The following is an 18637-nucleotide window of genomic DNA, read 5'->3' as shown; positions in this document are numbered from 1 at the left end:
TGGGCTTTAAAACTGCAAGCTCCATGCAGCTCTCAGGAACTGAATTGTCTCATGAAAATAAACACACATTATAGGGGGTCCTAACCCGCGGGCTCAAGTTTGAAAACCCTTGAACCAGAGCGCAGAATCTAGAACATCTCCGTAGTGTCCATCCCACTCCAGCGCGGTAGGTGGCGGTAAAGCACCAAATATTGGTATCACACCGCCATAAAACCCCAAAGAAGAAGAAAAAGGTTGTCAGACGAAAACGTGTGGGACTAGAGGTATCTCCAGACAAGGCAGGAGCTTGATAACGTTGAAGGCCGAAGAGTAGAGGGCATTTCGGTAGATGTTCTACAGTCGTGAATGCATTACATGTCATTTTTATAACCAGGAAAGGATCTTCTTGACAAGAGACAGAGCGCACGGTCGCACCACGCCACAGCTGACTGACAGATCGCCGGTCGTAAACTGACGTTAGGAGTGGAGCGAAGAAACGAAGAAAGTTATCGGTCTCTTGGGCCGTTGTCTGTTTAGCACCAACGTGACTAATAAAACACTAACGTAGATACATACATTGTATAATGGCGGACTACCTGATCAGTGGACAGACTGGTTACGTGCCCGATGATGGACTCAGCGGGCAGCAACTCTTCAACTGCGGGGACGGCCTTACCTACAAGTAATTATTGACGTTTGGCAGTCACATGGCAGCTTGTTGAAATCCATCGCAATTCTCTTGAGTTAACCTGGATAACCTTTGTAGCTAGCTAGTAACCAGAGCCGTATATTTCGTCGTTGACACATTTGCGACACTATTATTTGTGCAAGCAGGGGCTTTTAGTCATTGCATTACATGCTATTCTTTCTACATGGCCGTGGGTCTACCGACTCAGGTTTCCCGAGTTAAGTAACAGTTTTATTTTTGGGACTGACTCAAATCGAGCAAAAATAGTACCCGAAGTAAATGGATATTTGAGGTTCTGGAATAGGCCTGGCTATATTCAGCTATGCATGCCTGTGATTTGAACGTTACTCTATCACCCAGAGGGTCTGTTCATGAATAATAAGCCTACTTTCAGTGTCTGTTATTAAACATATATACACACACGACAACAACTCAAGTTTGCCGTCGGTAGTCTAGTTTTCCAGCAGTTGAGTTAGGAATACCAGGGTAGCCTAGTGGTTAGAGCGTTGGACTAGTAACCGGAAGGTTGCGAGTTCAAACCCCCGAGCTGACAAGGTTCAAATCTGTCGTTCTGGCCCTGAACAGGCAGTTATTCCTAGGCCGTCATTGAAAATAAGAATTTGTTCTTAACTGGCCTGCCTGGTTAAATAAAGGTAAAATAAAAAATTGCATTCCTCGTGTGACAAAGTAACTAATTATGACACCCTGAAGGCACCACCTCCATGTCAAGCAAGATATTATAGAATATGATTGTTGGCATGAACAGTAGGTAATTGTTTGGCAGAAGTATAAGTCTATTTGTCACAGTGCCTCATCTCTTGTCTACTCTTCAGTGAAGTAGTATCCTAGAAACATGGGCCTACATAGTACTGGTATACTTCAAAGTGAAGGTGCTTGTGCAACAACATGTTTCGAAGTCTCAACCCATTAGTACCAGACAGACTGTGTGGCTTGGGAAACATGTTTTTGTAATAATATTTGCGCCATTTGGCAGATTCTTTTAACCAAAGTGACTTAGTCATACTTGCATCACTTCTCAGGAAGTGATGCCCTTCAGGAATGTGTTGACAAGTCAGCGCTAACGTGTAGCAACACAGGACACTGTTTTGCCTGCTCGTCACGTGCATCAGATATCCGGATAGCTCAATTTGCTCAGATGATCAAACGCCGAACTTTTGCAGTCCCACTCAAGTGCTGTCGAAAGATATCGTAGAATTTGATTTTTAAAAACGATTGGATATAATATTACTTTATTAACCAGCTGAAGGAAATTCACTTTTGGCCGACCCACTGTACATTCTGAGACACAAATGTGCAAATTGCATATCTGTGAGAATCATTGTTAGATTGTATGCAGCATGTGAAGCCTGTCCCTGCTCTCTCTTTCTCTCTCTCTCTTTTCCTCTCCTCTCTTTTCTCTCTCTCCTCTCTCTCTTCTCTTTTCTCTCTCTTTCTCTCAGTGACTTCCTGATTCTCCCAGGGTACATTGACTTCGCATCGGAACAGGTGGTGAGTGGAACCCTTCGGGCTTCTGACCCTCCATGACCTGGTGTCATGTTCATTAGTGCACACCATAGCAAAACATTTAGCAATGTTTCTTATTGGATAAGTTCAGGTCATCCCTTTTTTCAGTCAGTTTTCTTCCGTTTGTTGCCGAGTGAATACGACCGAAGATTCCATTTAAGATTACAAGGAAGACCTTCCCAGTGTAGTCTTGATTGGCAACCGAGCGCCGTGAAAGGTGTGTTTGTCACTACGACAGGTGTTCGTTACAAGTAGTTACTTGTAGTAACTGGTTTGTGTCCTCTGCAGGATTTGACTTCAGCCCTGACGAAGCAGATCACCATGAAAACGCCTTTTGTATCCTCCCCCATGGACACTGTCACCGAGTCGGCGCTGGCCATTGCCATGGCAGTAAGTCTGCTGTGAACATACACACTTTAGCACGGTGACATAATGGAAGGTTTTAGTTAAAAGTCGACTCGGCATAACACGAAGTGAACAGCAGTGTTCGGGCAACTTTCGATCGATAAACGCAACAACATCAACGATCATCTTCGCAGTTGTTGGCACAGTTTCCAAGGAAGCAACAAGGAATACAAAAAAAAAAACATATTTGCTGTCAGACCGATCACAAGATGACATGAGATCACAAGCAACAACCCCCCCCCACCCCCCATAAAACAGCTAATTGCAGAAACATCAACAGCTATTGGAAAACAACCAGTACTTTCTCCCAGGGTAATGTTGAAGTGACTACAACAGCTGCAATTATGTGTCACTTACAAAACAACCATCTTAGGTTACTATTTTAAAGCCCCCTCCCCCCAGAGGCAAACATTGCAGTGGAAACATCACATAGTCTTCACTGCAAAACAACCATCTTAGGTTACTATTTTAAAGCCCCCTCCCCCCCAGAGGCAAACATTGCAGTGGAAACATCACATAGTCTTCACTGCAAAACAACCATCTTAGGTTACTATTTTAAAGCCCCCTCCCCCAGAGGCAAACATTGCAGTGGAAACATCACATAGTCTTCAGCAAAACAACCATCTTAGGTTACTATTTTAACATTAGTGGAAACATCACATAGTCTTCACTGCAAAACAACCATCTTAGGTTACTATTTTAAAGCCCCCTCCCCCCCCCCCCCCCAGAGGCAAACATTGCAGTGGAAACATCACATAGTCTTCACTGCAAAACAACCATCTTAGGTTACTATTTTAAAGCCCCCTCCCCCAGAGGCAAACATTGCAGTGGAAACATCACATAGTCTTCACTGCAAAACAACCATCTTAGGTTACTATTTTAAAGCCCCCTCCCCCCAGAGGCAAACATTGCAGTGGAAACATCACATAGTCTTCACTGCAAAACAACCATCTTAGGTTACTATTTTAAAGCCCCCTCCCCCCAGAGGCAAACATTGCAGTGGAAACATCACATAGTCTTCACTGCAAAACAACCATCTTAGGTTACTATTTTAAAGCCCCCTCCCCCCAGAGGCAAACATTGCAGTGGAAACATCACATAGTCTTCACTGCAAAACAACCATCTTAGGTTACTATTTTAAAGCCCCCTCCCCCAGAGTTGCAGTGGAAACATCATTTTCACTGCAAAACAACCATCTTAGGTTACTATTTTAAAGCCCCCTCCCCCAGAGGCAAACATTGCAGTGGAAACATCACATAGTCTTCACTGCAAAACAACCATCTTAGGTTACTATTTTAAAGCCCCCTCCCCCAGAGGCAAACATTGCAGTGGAAACATCACATAGTCTTCACTGCAAAACAACCATCTTAGGTTACTATTTTAAAGCCCCCTCCCCCCAGAGGCAAACATTGCAGTGGAAACATCACATAGTCTTCACTGCAAAACAACCATCTTAGGTTACTATTTTAAAGCCCCCTCCCCCCAGAGGCAAACATTGCAGTGGAAACATCACATAGTCTTCACTGCAAAACAACCATCTTAGGTTACTATTTTAAAGCCCCCTCCCCCCAGAGGCAAACATTGCAGTGGAAACATCACATAGTCTTCACTGCAAAACAACCATCTTAGGTTACTATTTTAAAGCCCCCTCCCCCAGAGGCAAACATTGCAGTGGAAACATCACATAGTCTTCACTGCAAAACAACCATCTTAGGTTACTATTTTAAAGCCCCCTCCCCCCAGAGGCAAACATTGCAGTGGAAACATCACATAGTCTTCACTGCAAAACAACCATCTTAGGTTACTATTTTAAAGCCCCCTCCCCCCAGAGGCAAACATTGCAGTGGAAACATCACATAGTCTTCACTGCAAAACAACCATCTTAGGTTACTATTTTAAAGCCCCCTCCCCCCAGAGGCAAACATTGCAGTGGAAACATCACATAGTCTTCACTGCAAAACAAATGCCAAGAATTTACTTGAAACTAGTTGTTCTGCATAAATCCTTACAGGCAACTTCAGCTAGAGTTCATGTCTGAGGACACACGTTCTCTCTCTCTCACACACACACACACACACACACACACACACACACACACACACACACACACACACACACACACACACACACACACACACACACACACACACACACACACACACACACACACACACACACACACAGAGACACACACACACACACAGAGACACACACACACACACAGAGACACACACACACACAGAGACACACACACACACACAGAGACACACACACACACACAGAGACACACACACACACACAGAGACACACACACACACACAGAGACACACACACACACACAGAGACACACACACACACACAGAGACACACACACACACACAGAGACACACACACACACACAGAGACACACACACACACACACACACACACACACACACACACACACAGACACAGACACACACACACACACACACACACACACACACACACACACACACACACACACACACACACACACACACACACACACACACACACACACAGAGACACACACACACACACACACACACACACTGGCAAGTGAACATGTTCTTCTAATCGTCTTACAGCTCACGGGGGGAATAGGCTTCATCCACCACAACTGCACTCCAGAGTTTCAGGCCAACGAGGTCCGCAAGGTCAAGGTGATGACCCCTACTACACGTTCTCTCTCTCTCTCACTCTTCATCTCCCTTCATATTTCTCTTCTTTTGTTACATGTGTATTTTTTGTGTGTCCGTGTGTGTGTGTGTCTCTGTTACTCATGTTATTGCCTGCTGTCCTTTGGTTTGGTCGTCCTGCCAACCTAGTTGGAGCTATTTCACTGTCTGTCGCTCATGCCCCCTGGTGTGCTTTTTAAATACCCTGTAGATTTGTAGAGCCTAATAGATACCCCTACCCCTCTCTCTCTCTCTCTCTCTCTCTCTCTCTCTCTCTCTCTCTCTCTCTCTCTCTCTCTCTCTCTCTCTCTCTCTCTCTCTCCCTATGTCCCTCTTTCCCCTCCCCCACTTATATCCTTCCTCCTGCTACCCCATTCCTTTCTCTCGACCCCATTCCACTCTCTGCGCTCCGCTCCCCCCCCTTCTCCTTTCCTGCCCTCTCTCCCAGCGGTACGAGCAGGGTTTCATCACTGACCCGGTGGTGATGAGTCCTACAGACTGTGTGGCTGACGTGTTCCAGGCCAAGGCACGCCACGGCTTCTGCGGCATCCCCATCACAGACAGCGGCCACATGGGCGGGCACCTCGTTGGCATCATCTCCTCGCGGGACATTGACTTCCTGAAGGAGGAGGAGCACATCCTGCCACTCAACGAGGTGGGTGTGGCTCAACGCGTATCACAGTGTTTTTCCATCTGTATAACTGTGTTCAGTGGACTTCCCTGCCACTCTCGTGACACGCGTCCGAAGGTACATGCTAATCGTCTTTTGTTTTCTCCTTCCTTCACCACTACAGGTGATGACGAAGCTTGAGGACCTTGTCGTAGCTCCAGCTGGAGTGACACTGAAAGAGGCCAATGAGATCCTGCAGAGGAGTAAGAAAGGTGAGGAGGCGGGACCTGGGGAGAAGGTTCACCGTAAAAAAATATATATATACAAAATTGAACGAGACTGTCATATAGCCTACGTCAACATGGCCCCGTGTGTTCGAGGGCCCCGTTGTAAATGCCATGTCTCTGTGTAGGTAAGCTGCCCATAGTGAACAAGGAGGGCTGCTTGGTGTCCATCATCGCCAGGACAGACCTGAAGAAGAACAGGGACTTCCCCCTGGCCTCTAAAGACTCACGCAAACAGCTGCTGTGTGGGGCAGCCATCGGCACGCACAACGACGACAAATACAGACTGGACCTGCTGGTGCAGAGCGGCGTAGATGTGGTCGTACTAGTGGGTTCCTGGTTCTTCTAATCCATCTACTTGTTATGCTCTTCATGGATACTTCCTCCATCTTTTTCTTCAGTCTGTTCTTTTAAAGGTGCAATCTGCGGTTCAAACAATAACAAAGCGGACAACCCTGCCTCTGTTTTGGTGAAAAGCGGAGGGGTGGCGTCGGAGAAATGTAACCTTTCTCAAGACGGAGCTATGGATACAAGGACTGACCATATATGATATCCAAATGATAGTTTTGACCATGTTTTGTGGCTATACCGTGTTTGTTTACAATTACAATGTTTACAAACAACGGAGTGCGATCATTAAGTACGAACAATGATGTGTATGGGGTACGATAGTTGAATAAGTTACATTATTCAAGAATCAATATGTGTGTGTGTACATATAATTAATTAAGTCTAAAGATCGCTGTAGCAATCACAGATTGCCCCTTTATTGTTGCTCTCGTTCATTCAGGACTCCTCTCAAGGGAACTCGATCTTCCAAATCAACATGATTAAGTACATCAAAGAGAAATACCCACAGCTTCAGGTCATTGGAGGCAATGGTGAGTGTTACACACACACATATATATATATATATATATATACTCACACACACACAGAAAGAGCGAGCAAGAAATGCTGTGTTCTCAGAATTGCCCTCGTTTCATGATTGCACTGCACCTGCCTGTGACATTGTTGATCTCTGTCTCCCCCTGTCTGTCTCAGTGGTAACTGCAGCCCAGGCCAAGAACCTGATCGACGCCGGGGTGGACGGCCTGCGAGTGGGCATGGGCAGTGGCTCCATCTGCATCACACAGGAAGGTGAGTCCGACCAATGGCAGACTGCCTAGCTCCCGCTCACCCGCAGCAGCTGTAACCCAATCGGGAGCCTCCAATCTGGCCACCTTTCCGCTAACAACAGAAATCGCCCTTTCTTCAACTGTAAGATTCAGTACAAAGGGTCCCATCCATAACGGGGTTCGTTCTAGGTTCTTTCCTTCTCCCTCACTGGCTGTAGAGATAGCTGAAGGGTTTGGCAGAATCAATTTGTGCTGCCATGCTACATTCTAATACAGGCCATTAAGACCACCTGCTGAAGGACTGTGTGGAGTGTGGAACATCCTCAAACTTCAGCCAAACCGCTTCAGATCAAAACTCTGAAAACAGACAAAAAACAATGGACTTTCTCAAGAGGGCACGTCTTTTAGAAATCACGCGCAACTCCCCCTATCAATTGTCAGTCTTACCCTCTCTTTTCTGTTTCTCTTTCACTTCATCCTCCCCTCTCTCTCTCTCTGTTCTATCTTTCATGATCTGTTTTTGGTTTGTATTATTTTCGATCTCTCTCTTCCTTTATCACCTCCTTGTCTCGGTATCCGTCTGTCTCTCTTTTTTGTTCCCCTCTCTCACCCACCACCTCCATTTCATGTTTCGTTGTGTGGACCTCTGCTCTCTTGGTTTCACACTGCCTGTGATGTCTGCCTCTCTAGCGCCTCTCAGCGTTGCTCCTGGTTTAAATTTCCACAGCCCCAAAACCCCAACTACTGTAACGGGATACTGCAGTAAGTCCCTTCCACCAGGCCCCCCCCCTTGGCTCCACTACCACACTCTGCCCGCCTACCCCCCCTTCACAGCCTGTCTGCATTGGTTGGTTAACGGCTCTGCATCAGTAGAAGTAGTATCTAAACTGGCCTTGGGGGTTTTGGATACTTGTCCTTTTGCCCTTGACTAATCTGTCAGTGTGACATCACACCGCCCCTTGTCTCGACATGCGCGGCATCCCGGTCATTATGAAACGTGCCGTACGTTGGAAATCAAATAGGACTTTATTTGTCACATGGTTGGAAATAATAACGGGTGTGGAGACTAACAGTGAAAGGCGGGCCCTTGCCGACAACGCAGAGAGAAAGAAAATAGAGAAATGATTTGAACGTTTAACACGTAGTAATAATAATAATAAATATACAATGAGTAACAATAACACCGGGTACTGAGTTAATGTGCAGGGGTACGAGGTAATTGAGGTAGATATGCACATACGGGGTAACTGGGAATAAAGTGAGTGTTTTTAATAAACAGTAGCAGCAGCATATTTGAGTAGTGACAGCTACTGCAAATAGGGTCCATGTAGATGGTCCGGGGAACTATTTAACTAACTGTTTAGTTGTCTTACGGTTTTGGGGGTAGAAGGTGTATGATGAAGAGTATTTTAGTAGTGTGATTGACAGTCTCAGACGACACGGTGTCGGTCATTTAGGCCGTTCACCTTCCCTCTGAAACAAGCTGAACCGGAATAGATTTCAATGTCTTTAGCAATACCAATTACTACAGGTTCAATTACAGGTTCAATTACAGGTTCAATTACAGGTCCAGTTACGACAGTTTCTGCACCTGTCAATTTCCCATTAAAGGTTTTTCTCCATTGAGAATCATCAACGTGTGTGTGTGTGTGTGTGTGTGTGTGTGTGTGTGTGTGTGTGTGTGTGTGTGTGTGTGTGTGTGTGTGTGTGTGTGTGTGTGTGTGTGTGTGTGTGTGTGTGTGTGTGTGTGTGTGTGTGTGTGTGTGTGTGTGTGTGTGTGTGTGTGTGTGTCCATGGATTGGATTTAACCACATTTTCCCTGTCAGCTCGACATCAACGTATGGTCATGTTTTCATATAGGAGTGAGGATCGAGCCCTTAGCTCCAGATTAGACTGGTTGTTGTAGCGCGTGAAGGAATCTACATACAGTATGTCATCGTTTCTTACACCCCATTCACATGTAACAGTCATTGACTTAACAATACTGTAACTTATACTGTAAACCCAACCTGTAATTTTGGATTTACTATCTGTTTGTTCATAATAAGATTGTTCCTTTGAGAGGAGATGAAGATGCACTTCTTCAAATGCTTTCTGGTAGTCCTGCTTTGCAATTGAATCCATTTTTATTCAGTGTTTATGGGAATTATTTCCTCAATTTCATTCTAGTCCCAGTTAGCTCATGGGACTAGAATCAATCACACACAAAAAAAAAGGTGAGCGCGAAGCTAAAATAATGTTTTCCACTTTCTCAACTTCCTCCTTTGATGTTGGCTTCAGGCATAGTAATTAACTCATTTCAGAGTAAGAGTTAATCAAAAAGTTCTCGGCCGAACTGACGGTTGGTAACGGGATTCATTGAAACTTGGGCTCCCCGAGGGGCGCAGCGGTCTAAGGCACTGCATATCAGTGCTAGAGGCGTCACTATAGTACCTGGTTCGAGTCCCGGCTGTATCACATCCGGCCGTGATTGGGAGTCCCATAGGGCGGCGCATAATTGGCCCAACGTCATTAGGGTTTGGCCGGAGTAGGCCGTCATTATAAATAAGAGTTAGTTCTTAACTGTCTTGCCAAGTTAAATAAAGGTTAAATGTATAAAAAAATGATCTGCTAATTCTCATATTTAGTGTTGAGGGAAAAAACCCTGCAAAAATAATCAATCAGTCAAGTGTATTTATAAAGCCCTTTTCACATCAGCCGATCAGCCGTCACAAAGTGGCTAGGAAAAACTCCCTAGAAAGGCAGGATCCTAGGAAAAACCTAGAGAGAAACCTGAGGGGTGGACAGTCCTCTTCTGGCTGTGCCGGGTGGAGGTTATAACAGAACATGGCCAAGATGTTCAAATGTTCATAGATGACCAGCAGGGTCAGATAATAATAATCACAGTGGTTGTTGAGGGTGCAACAGGTCAGCACCTCAGGAGTAAATGTCAGTTGGCTTTTCATAGCCGATCATTCAGAGTGAGAGACGGAGAGTGAGAGACGGAGAGTGAGAGACGGAGAGTGAGAGACGGAGAGTGCGAGACCAGGGTTCCATAGCTGCAGACAGAACAGAAGCAGCAGCATGACCAGGTGGACTGGGGACAGCAAGGAGTCATCAGGCCAGATAGTCTTGAGGCATGGTCCTAGGGCTCAGGTCCTCTGAAAGAAGAGCGAGTTAGAGGGAGCATACTTAAATTCACACAGGACACTGGATAAGACAGGAGAAATACTCCAGATATAACAGACTGACCCCAGCCCCCCGACACAAACTATTGCAGCATAATTACTAGAGGCTGAGACAGGAGGGGTCGGGAGACACTGGCCCCGTCCGACGATACCCCTGGACAGTGCCAACCAGCCAGGATATAACCCCACCCACTTTGCCAAAGCACAGCCCCCACACCACTAGAGAGATATCTTCAACCACCAACTTACTACCCTAAGATAAGGCTGAGTATAGTCCACGGAGTTCTCCCCCACGGCACGAACCCGAGGAAGATCACGTCAGTGACTCAACGCACTCAACTGATGCACCCCTGCTAGGGACGGCATGGAAGAGCACCAGTAAGCCAGTGACTCAGCCCCTGTAATAGTTTTAGAGGCAGAGAATCCCAGTGGAAAGAGGGGAACCGGCCAGGCAGAGACAGCAAGGGCGGTTCGTCGCTCCAGTGCCTTTCCCAACACCTTCACACCAGACTACACTCAATCAGAGGACCTTCTGCAGAGATGCTTCCTGAAGAGATGCTTGTGCTTCCTGAATTTGAAACATATAAACTAAAACCCTTTCTAAGGCTTCCTCGGTTTCAGTTTTTTTTGTTTTTTTCATGAATGTTATTTTCCCAAATAAACATCACATTTCTCGAATGTAGGCTAATATTGTGTGTGTGGTTGGTCGACTACTTGTTGAATCATGCTTTGTGAATGGGTAATCCTACCTTTCGTGTCCCATCAGCTTGCTGTGTAATCAGTTTCATAATGATTACATTTATCAGGGAAGCACAGATGATGAAATCCAATGAATTATGAGATGATCCACTCAAGCGAGCCAACACCATGTTTAATATACAGCAAAGCAATGAAAATATGAATTCATATTCAAGAAATACTGGTATGATGATTTTTACTTGATAAACCAGGAAATGACGACATAAAATGGCAGGCGAGGACAGACTGTCTGCTGTGTGAGGATGCCTAATGCCTAGTCTGTCTCTGACGAGGGGGGGGCTATATATGCAGGGATATGCCCCACCATGACCTGTCAGCCTCCATTGAACCAAGTGACACAAAGTAGGCCTCATGCAGGCATGAACATTGTCACTACGTGTGTGTGTGTGTTCATGCCTGTCCTCCTTGTTGTCTCAGTGTTGGCGTGTGGGCGTCCCCAGGCCACCGCCGTGTACAAGGTGTCTGAGTACGCCCGTCGATTCGGGGTGCCAGTCATCGCCGATGGGGGCATCCAGACCGTGGGGCACATCGCCAAAGCCCTGGCACTTGGGGCATCTACAGGTGTGTCTCAGGCTCAAATCAAATACCCATACACATAGCATTAGCCGTTACACATGGCATTAGCCATTACACATGGCATTAGCCATTACACAAAGCATTCGCCATTACACAAAGCATTAGCCATTACGGCAGATAACTGACTAGGTATCCCCCTAGCCGTTACACATAGCATTAGCCATTACAGATAGCATTGGCCATGACACATAGCATTAGCCGTAACACATAGCATTAGCCGTTACAGATAGCATTAGCCATTACTTTTAGTACTTACAGGCTCAGATTTAGAGACTGATAAAATAATGTACTAACACACACACAAATCCCTCTCAAAGTATGAAAGGTACATTCTCTCATCTCTCCTCCCCTTGTGTCTCTCCAGTGATGATGGGCTCTCTCCTGGCTGCCACCAGCGAGGCTCCAGGTGAATACTTCTTCTCTGACGGCATTAGGCTGAAGAAATACCGAGGCATGGGCTCACTGGATGCCATGGACAAGAATCTGGGCTCCCAGACCAGATACTTCAGGTACTGAGTCATAGTTATACTAATGCACTATTAATACGGTAAAACAAATCTTTATTATCCCTAGAATTGTATTCATTAGGCACCAAACGAAATAAAACGGACAAACAGGGAGGCACTACCTGAACTTGTCCAATAAGAAGCGCTTGTTGCTTCCCTTTGCAACATGTCTCGCTACGGTGTGCACTAATCAATTACTACGACTCGGGGGCAACTGGCTTTGCAGCAGGCAGTCGCTCAAAAGACAAATGACATATAGCTGACCCGTCCTCTCTCTCTCTCTCTCTCTCTCTCTCTCTCTCTCTCTCTCTCTCTCTCTCTCTCTCTCTCTCTCTCTCTCTCTCTCTCTCTCTCTCTACCTGTTTCCTCCTCCGTCTTTCTGCAGTGAGTGTGACAAGATCAAGGTGGCCCAGGGTGTGTCGGGGACGGTCCAGGACAAGGGCTCTATCCATAAGTTTATTCCCTACCTGCTGGCTGGGATCCAACACTCCTGTCAAGACATCGGATCCAAGAGCCTCACCCAGCTCAGGTACGCACAAACACAAGTCTGAATGTTTTGTCAAAGTGCACCTACTTTGATACCGGCACGTGTGTGTGTGTGAGCTCGGGGCTCCGCGTAACACTATTTGTCTTCCCCGTGCAGAGCCATGATGTATTCTGGGGATCTGAAGTTTGAGAGGAGGTCGACTTCGGCCCAGATGGAAGGAGGAGTCCACAGCCTGCACAGGTACTTACCGCTGTGATCTAGCTAGGCGGTGTTGACTAGCCTACTGTGCTGATGTCACGGAGGCTAACATTGCAATATATTCTTTGCTTGGCGAGGGGATCTTCTGAACATCTCAGTTTCACATACCACCTGCAAGCTCCTAGATTTAAAATGGTTCCCCTTTCCAAACGAATCTCACTTCAACCTGTTTACAGGTCTTTCCGATCTCGGCATGATTCAACGTGTTGGTAATTCGTTACCAGATCATTAATCTGTTAAACCGGCTCTTTCTCCCCCCCCCTCCCCCTCCCTGTCTTGCAGTTATGAGAAGTGCCTGTTCTAAAGACGAGAACAACAGTAGTGGGCTGCAGACTTGTGTTCCTCAAGCGTATGCACATGAAAGCACACACAACTACTTGACAACACTAACACAAATGTCAATTATGCCTAAACCATCAGTCTTCCCCTTCTGTTGTTCCCTGTCTATGCTGAGGGAGAGCAGAGCATGTTTGTCTTGTCTATCTGTCAGTATTGTGATGCAGTGTTTTGGTGTCAGACGCCTTCCATGTCCTCCTGACGTGAATAAAGGTGAATAAGTCAAATAAAAATGTTTTTTTTCCACACGTTTGTTTGGTTATTGTGGTCATTTGAATGGTCATCGTATCATGTTTAGAGATACAGACCTGGTTTGAAATATATGGGTATTTCTAATTTAAAAAGACAAATTCTCTGTCTTCAGTATTTTCAAATATGGCAGAAGTGAAATACTTCAATTTTCATAATGTTTTATATATATCCTACTATTTGAAACTATTTTACAAAAACATTATTTAAAGTACTCCTAGAACCAAACAGACCTGGGTTCAAATGCATTGGAGTATTAAAAATATTTGTATTTAAAAATGCACTTCTGTGTATATTTGAGTATTTTCAAATAATATGCCATTTAGCAGACGCAATAAGTCATGTCATACATTCTACGTGTGGTCCCGGGATTTAAACATTCTACAACTGATTAACTACATTCCAATATTAACTACATGTATTTGCAAAGAAAAACATATCCAAATAATTACTTAGAACTCAGGTCTAATGGGAAATGCCATCTAAGTTGTATGGAGTAAGGTGAGAGTTGGGGATGGAAAACCTCTTAATTTAATGAAAGAAATATTACCTTGAGACCATTTTTTGGGGCATACAGATACTATCTAATATGTAGTGTAAATAAATAGTGTTGTATTTCATTCTGTGATTTAGAGTTTATAACCCACCTGTCTGATAGACACACAGAACCATGATCCTCTTTTGGAGAGGACAATGAGGTCTCTGGGGGGGAATCAGGTACACCTCCAAATCCACCGGACTTTCCAGGCCACGCACCAGTGGACACACACCTGCCCCACACATGCACACCTGTCCCACCGATCAGACAGACTGGTATCTTCAATTAGTAACTCCATAAGGCTGAAGAAGGGATTTATCCAACTTACTGTAACAGCTGTTTGTATTGTATCAGTTGAAAAAGTAATATAGTGTACAGTACCAGTCAAAAGTTTGGACACAGCTACTCATTCCAGGGGTTTTCTTTATCACTATTATTCTACAACGTAGAAAATTGTAGTAAAGACATCAAAACTATGAAATAACACATGGAATCATGTAGTAACCAAAAAAGTGTGAAACAAATCAAAATATATTTTATATTTGAGATTCTTCAAAGTAGCCACCCTTTGCCTTGATGAAAGCTTCGCACACTAGAGGTATGAGGTAGTCATCTGAGGTAGTCACATGAGGTAGTCATCTGGAATGTATTTCAATTAACAGGTGGCCTTGTTAAAAGTTAATTTGTATAATTTATTTCCTTCTTAATGCGTATACAGAAGACAGCCCTATTTGGTAAAAGACCAAGTCCATATTATGTGAAGAACAGCTCAAAGAAGCAAAAGGAAACGACAGTCCATCATTACTTTAAGACATGAAGGTCAGTCAATACGGAACATTTCAAGAACTTTAAAAGTTTCTTCAAGTGCAGTCACAAAAACTATCAAGCACTATGATGAAACTGGCTCTCATGAGGACTGCCACAGGAAAGGAAGACCCAGAGTTACCTCTGCTGCAGAGAACAAGTTCATTAGAGTTACCAGCCTCAGAAATTGCAGCCCAAATAAATGCTTCACTGAGTTCAAGTAACACATGTCTCAACATCTACTGTTCAGAGGAGACTCTGTGAATCAGGCCTTCATGGTCGAATTGCTGCAAAGAAACCACTACTATAGGACACAAATAATAATAAGAGACTTGCTTGGGCAGAGAAAGATGAACAATGAACATTAGACCGGTGGAAATCTGTCCTTTGGTCTGATGAGTCCAAATTTGAGATTTGGACTCAACCACTGTGTCTTTGTGAGACGCAGAGTAGGTGAACAGGTGATCTCCACATGTGTGGTTCCCACCGTGAAGCATGGAGGAGGAGGTGTGATGGTGCTTTGCTGGTGACAGTGTGATTTATTTTGAATTCAAGGCACACTTAACCAGCATATATATAGCTCTCTCTGCAGTGATATGCCATCCCATCTGGTTTGCACTTTGTTTTTCAACAGGACAATGACCCAACACACCCCCAGGCTGTGGGCTATTTGAACAAGAAGGATAGTGATGGAGTGCTGCATCAGATGACCTGACCTCCACAATCACCTGACCTCAACCCAATTGAGATGGTTTGGGATGAGTTGGACCGCAGAGTGAAGGAAAAGCAGCCAACAAGTGCTCAGCATATGTGGGAACTCCTTTGAGACTTTTGGAAAAGCATTCCAGGAGAAGCTGGTTGAGAGGATGCCAAGAGTAGGCAAAGCTGTCATTAAGGCAAATGGTGGCTACTTTGAATAATCTAAAATATACTTTGATTTGTTTAACCCTGTTTTGGATAATACATGATTCCATATGTGTTATTTCATAGTTTTGATGTGTTCACTATTGCTATACAATGTAGAAAATACTAAAAAATAAAGAAAAGCCTTTGAATGAGTAGAGGTGTCCAAACATTTGACTGGTACTGTATATCAACTGTAAAAATCCGTTGAAAGTGGCAGGAGGTAGTGGTACAGTAGTCAAGCAATCAGAGATTGAAAGTGTTGTTAGGACAGCGAAAGGGGGAGGGACGGAGCGAAGGAGGAGTTATGGTCAGTTGTTCTGCAGAAGTGAAAGTGAAATCGGTTCTTTGTGTATCTAGGAGGAAGTGAAGACTCATAAATAGAGGAGTGCAGACAGCAGGGTGACAGCCGATTTGGAGCAAGCTGATGGCAACCTGAGCAAAGCATATACGGTAACTTTCTTTTCAGAAAAGGGGGACTCTTCATGTCATTTTATGGGGAGGGCTGTACTTTTTTCCCATTCATTTAACTGTCTGTTTTTGTCCTCATTCACCTCATTCAACCCTTTCTCACTAATTATGTAGCTCACCTTCAAAATACCCCTCTCTGAGTTTCTCTTGTTTTGAGTTACCTTTTTCCTGTTTCTTTCTGTTTGCGTTCTCTTCTTCTAGTGATCAGATAAACACTAGCTTTCCCCTCAAACCTGAGGAGTAGGTGACTTCAATTATTAAGTGAAAGTATGCCTCTGATGATTCATTAATAGGCTTTCTGCCCTCTTTTTTCTCTCTCCCCCTGTCTCTCTCTCCCCCTGTTTCTCTCTCTCTCCCTCTCTCACTCTCCCCCCCCTCTCTCTCACTCTCTCCCCCCCTCTCCCTCTGTCTCACTCTCTGTCTCACTCTCTCTCTCTCTCTCTCTCTCTCTCTCTCACTCTCACCCCCCCCCTCTCTCTCTCCCTCTCTCTCTCTCTCTCTCCCTCTCTCTCTCTGTCTCACTCTCTGTCTCACTCTCTGTCTGTCCCTTTGAACTATTCTCTGGGTTTCTTCCTGTAACTTAGCAGCAGAGCCTATGTGAGATTTAAAGTAAAATGACAGAAGAAATAAAGTGCCACAGCCAACCTATCTTTTCCTTATATCTCCCATAAATCTTTGCTTTTATAACTCTCCAACTGCATCTCCTTCAATGGACTGTGATCTCCTGTGCCGTCTCTCTCTCTCTCTCTCTCTCTCTCTCTCTCTCTCTCTCTCTCTCTCTCTCTCTCTCTCTCTATATATATATATATATATATATATATAGCTCTCTCTTCCTCTATCTCGTTGTCTTCCTCTATCTCTCTCTCTTCCTCTATCTCTCGCTCTGTATCCCTCTCTCTCTCCAGACATAGTTTTTTCAAGATGTGAATGGAACAGAATATAGACCAATTTCTTGTCTCCACTCCAACGGGATCCTCAATAGTGATGTTGGCGGGTAGGATGGTAACGGAACCCATAATGCAGCTGTGTCCTATGAACAGCACCTGGATGTGGGTTCCGTCTCCATCCCGTTTTGCAATATCCAACAGTCTGACTGTTTCTAGTGATGTCAGAGGGAGAACAAGACTTCATGGTGTACTTGATTTCCGTGAGTGTCTTTCAGCGCGGTGTGGTTTAAGTTGACACTTCAAGAACTAACAGGTGATGTTCTTCAATGACACGTTTTCTCCCAGATTGCCAAACACACTATAAGGCACCGGGAATTTCGTGTCAGCAAAGAATGACACCAGCTTCTACCTAGGACTTGAGCAGCTGGGTGCTATTTATATTTGGATAATGTTGTATATACAGTGTAGTTTGTAAATAGATTCATCGTCAGAGAGTGTTTCTGCACTGTCGCCCTATTCTTGTGTCCTAAATTCAAAATGGATTTTGTTAACAAGTATCAACTTTTTACATTGTCTGGGAACACTGCTAAATAAAATGTCCATGGATATGTTTGTGCTGTCAGTTTACATTACAGGGACCGGTTACATTGCAGCTACCAAATCAAATCTTATTGGTCACTTGTCCCGAATATAACCTGTGCAGACGTTTACAGTGCAATGCTTATTTACGAGCCCATTCCCAAACAGTGCAGAGGTAAAAAGTAAAACAATAAAAACAATAACGAGGCTATACACAGGGAGTGCCAGTACCCAGTCAATGTGGAGGCGTAGAAGGTAGTTGAGGTAATTCAGGTGATACAGTATGTTCATGTAGGTAGGGGTAAAAGTGACTAGGCCATCAGGAAATGGTACGACAGAAAATAGTAACACAAGAAAAACAATAACAAGGCTTTATACAAGGACTACCAGTACCCAGTCAATGTGCAGGGATACGGGGTTATTAAGTAATACAGTATGTACATGTAGGTAGGGGTAAAAGTGACTAGGCCATCAGGAAATATAATAAACAGAGTAGCAGCAGCGTATGTAAAGCGTGTCTATGTGTGAGTGTCATGTTTTGCGTCAATATGCATGTGTGTGTGTGTGCGTGTGTAGTGTGTGTGTGTTGGAGTGTGAGTGTAGTATATGTGAGTGTTTGGGTAGGGTTTAGTGAGTGTGCATGGAGCCAGTGCAAGGGAGTCAGTGTAAAACAATTCAGATGTAGAAATAACAAAGGGCGTCAATGTAAATAGTCCGGGGACCATTTGATTAACTGTCCAGCATCTTATGGCTTGGGGGTAGAAGCTGTTCAGGAGCCTTTTGGTCACAGACTTGGTGCTCCGGTACCGT

General features: G+C 44.6%; 1 protein-coding gene across 2 annotated transcripts; it reads left to right on the top strand.

Annotated features, from left to right (window-relative positions):
• Nucleotides 1-221: 221 nt before the first annotated feature.
• impdh2 (IMP (inosine 5'-monophosphate) dehydrogenase 2) lies at nt 222-13644 on the top strand. Of its 2 annotated transcripts, XM_046343422.1 has the most exons (15): nt 222-661; nt 2128-2176; nt 2480-2581; nt 5206-5280; nt 5744-5950; nt 6090-6177; nt 6318-6517; nt 6980-7070; nt 7234-7329; nt 7998-8069; nt 11651-11794; nt 12174-12318; nt 12701-12844; nt 12959-13042; nt 13343-13644. In XM_046343422.1, the coding sequence occupies exons 1-15, from the start codon at nt 564-566 to the stop codon at nt 13362-13364; spliced, it is 1617 nt and encodes a 538-aa protein (XP_046199378.1). In that variant the 5' UTR covers nt 222-563; the 3' UTR covers nt 13365-13644. The 2 variants fall into 2 exon arrangements, with proteins under 2 accessions (XP_046199378.1, XP_046199379.1); XM_046343423.1 differs by lacking the exon at nt 7998-8069.
• Nucleotides 13645-18637: the final 4993 nt, after the last annotated feature.

This window comes from Oncorhynchus gorbuscha, linkage group LG03 (assembly GCF_021184085.1).
Source record: "Oncorhynchus gorbuscha isolate QuinsamMale2020 ecotype Even-year linkage group LG03, OgorEven_v1.0, whole genome shotgun sequence".
Taxonomy (NCBI): domain Eukaryota; kingdom Metazoa; phylum Chordata; class Actinopteri; order Salmoniformes; family Salmonidae; genus Oncorhynchus; species Oncorhynchus gorbuscha.
This window is presented reverse-complemented; position numbering and strand designations above follow the sequence as displayed.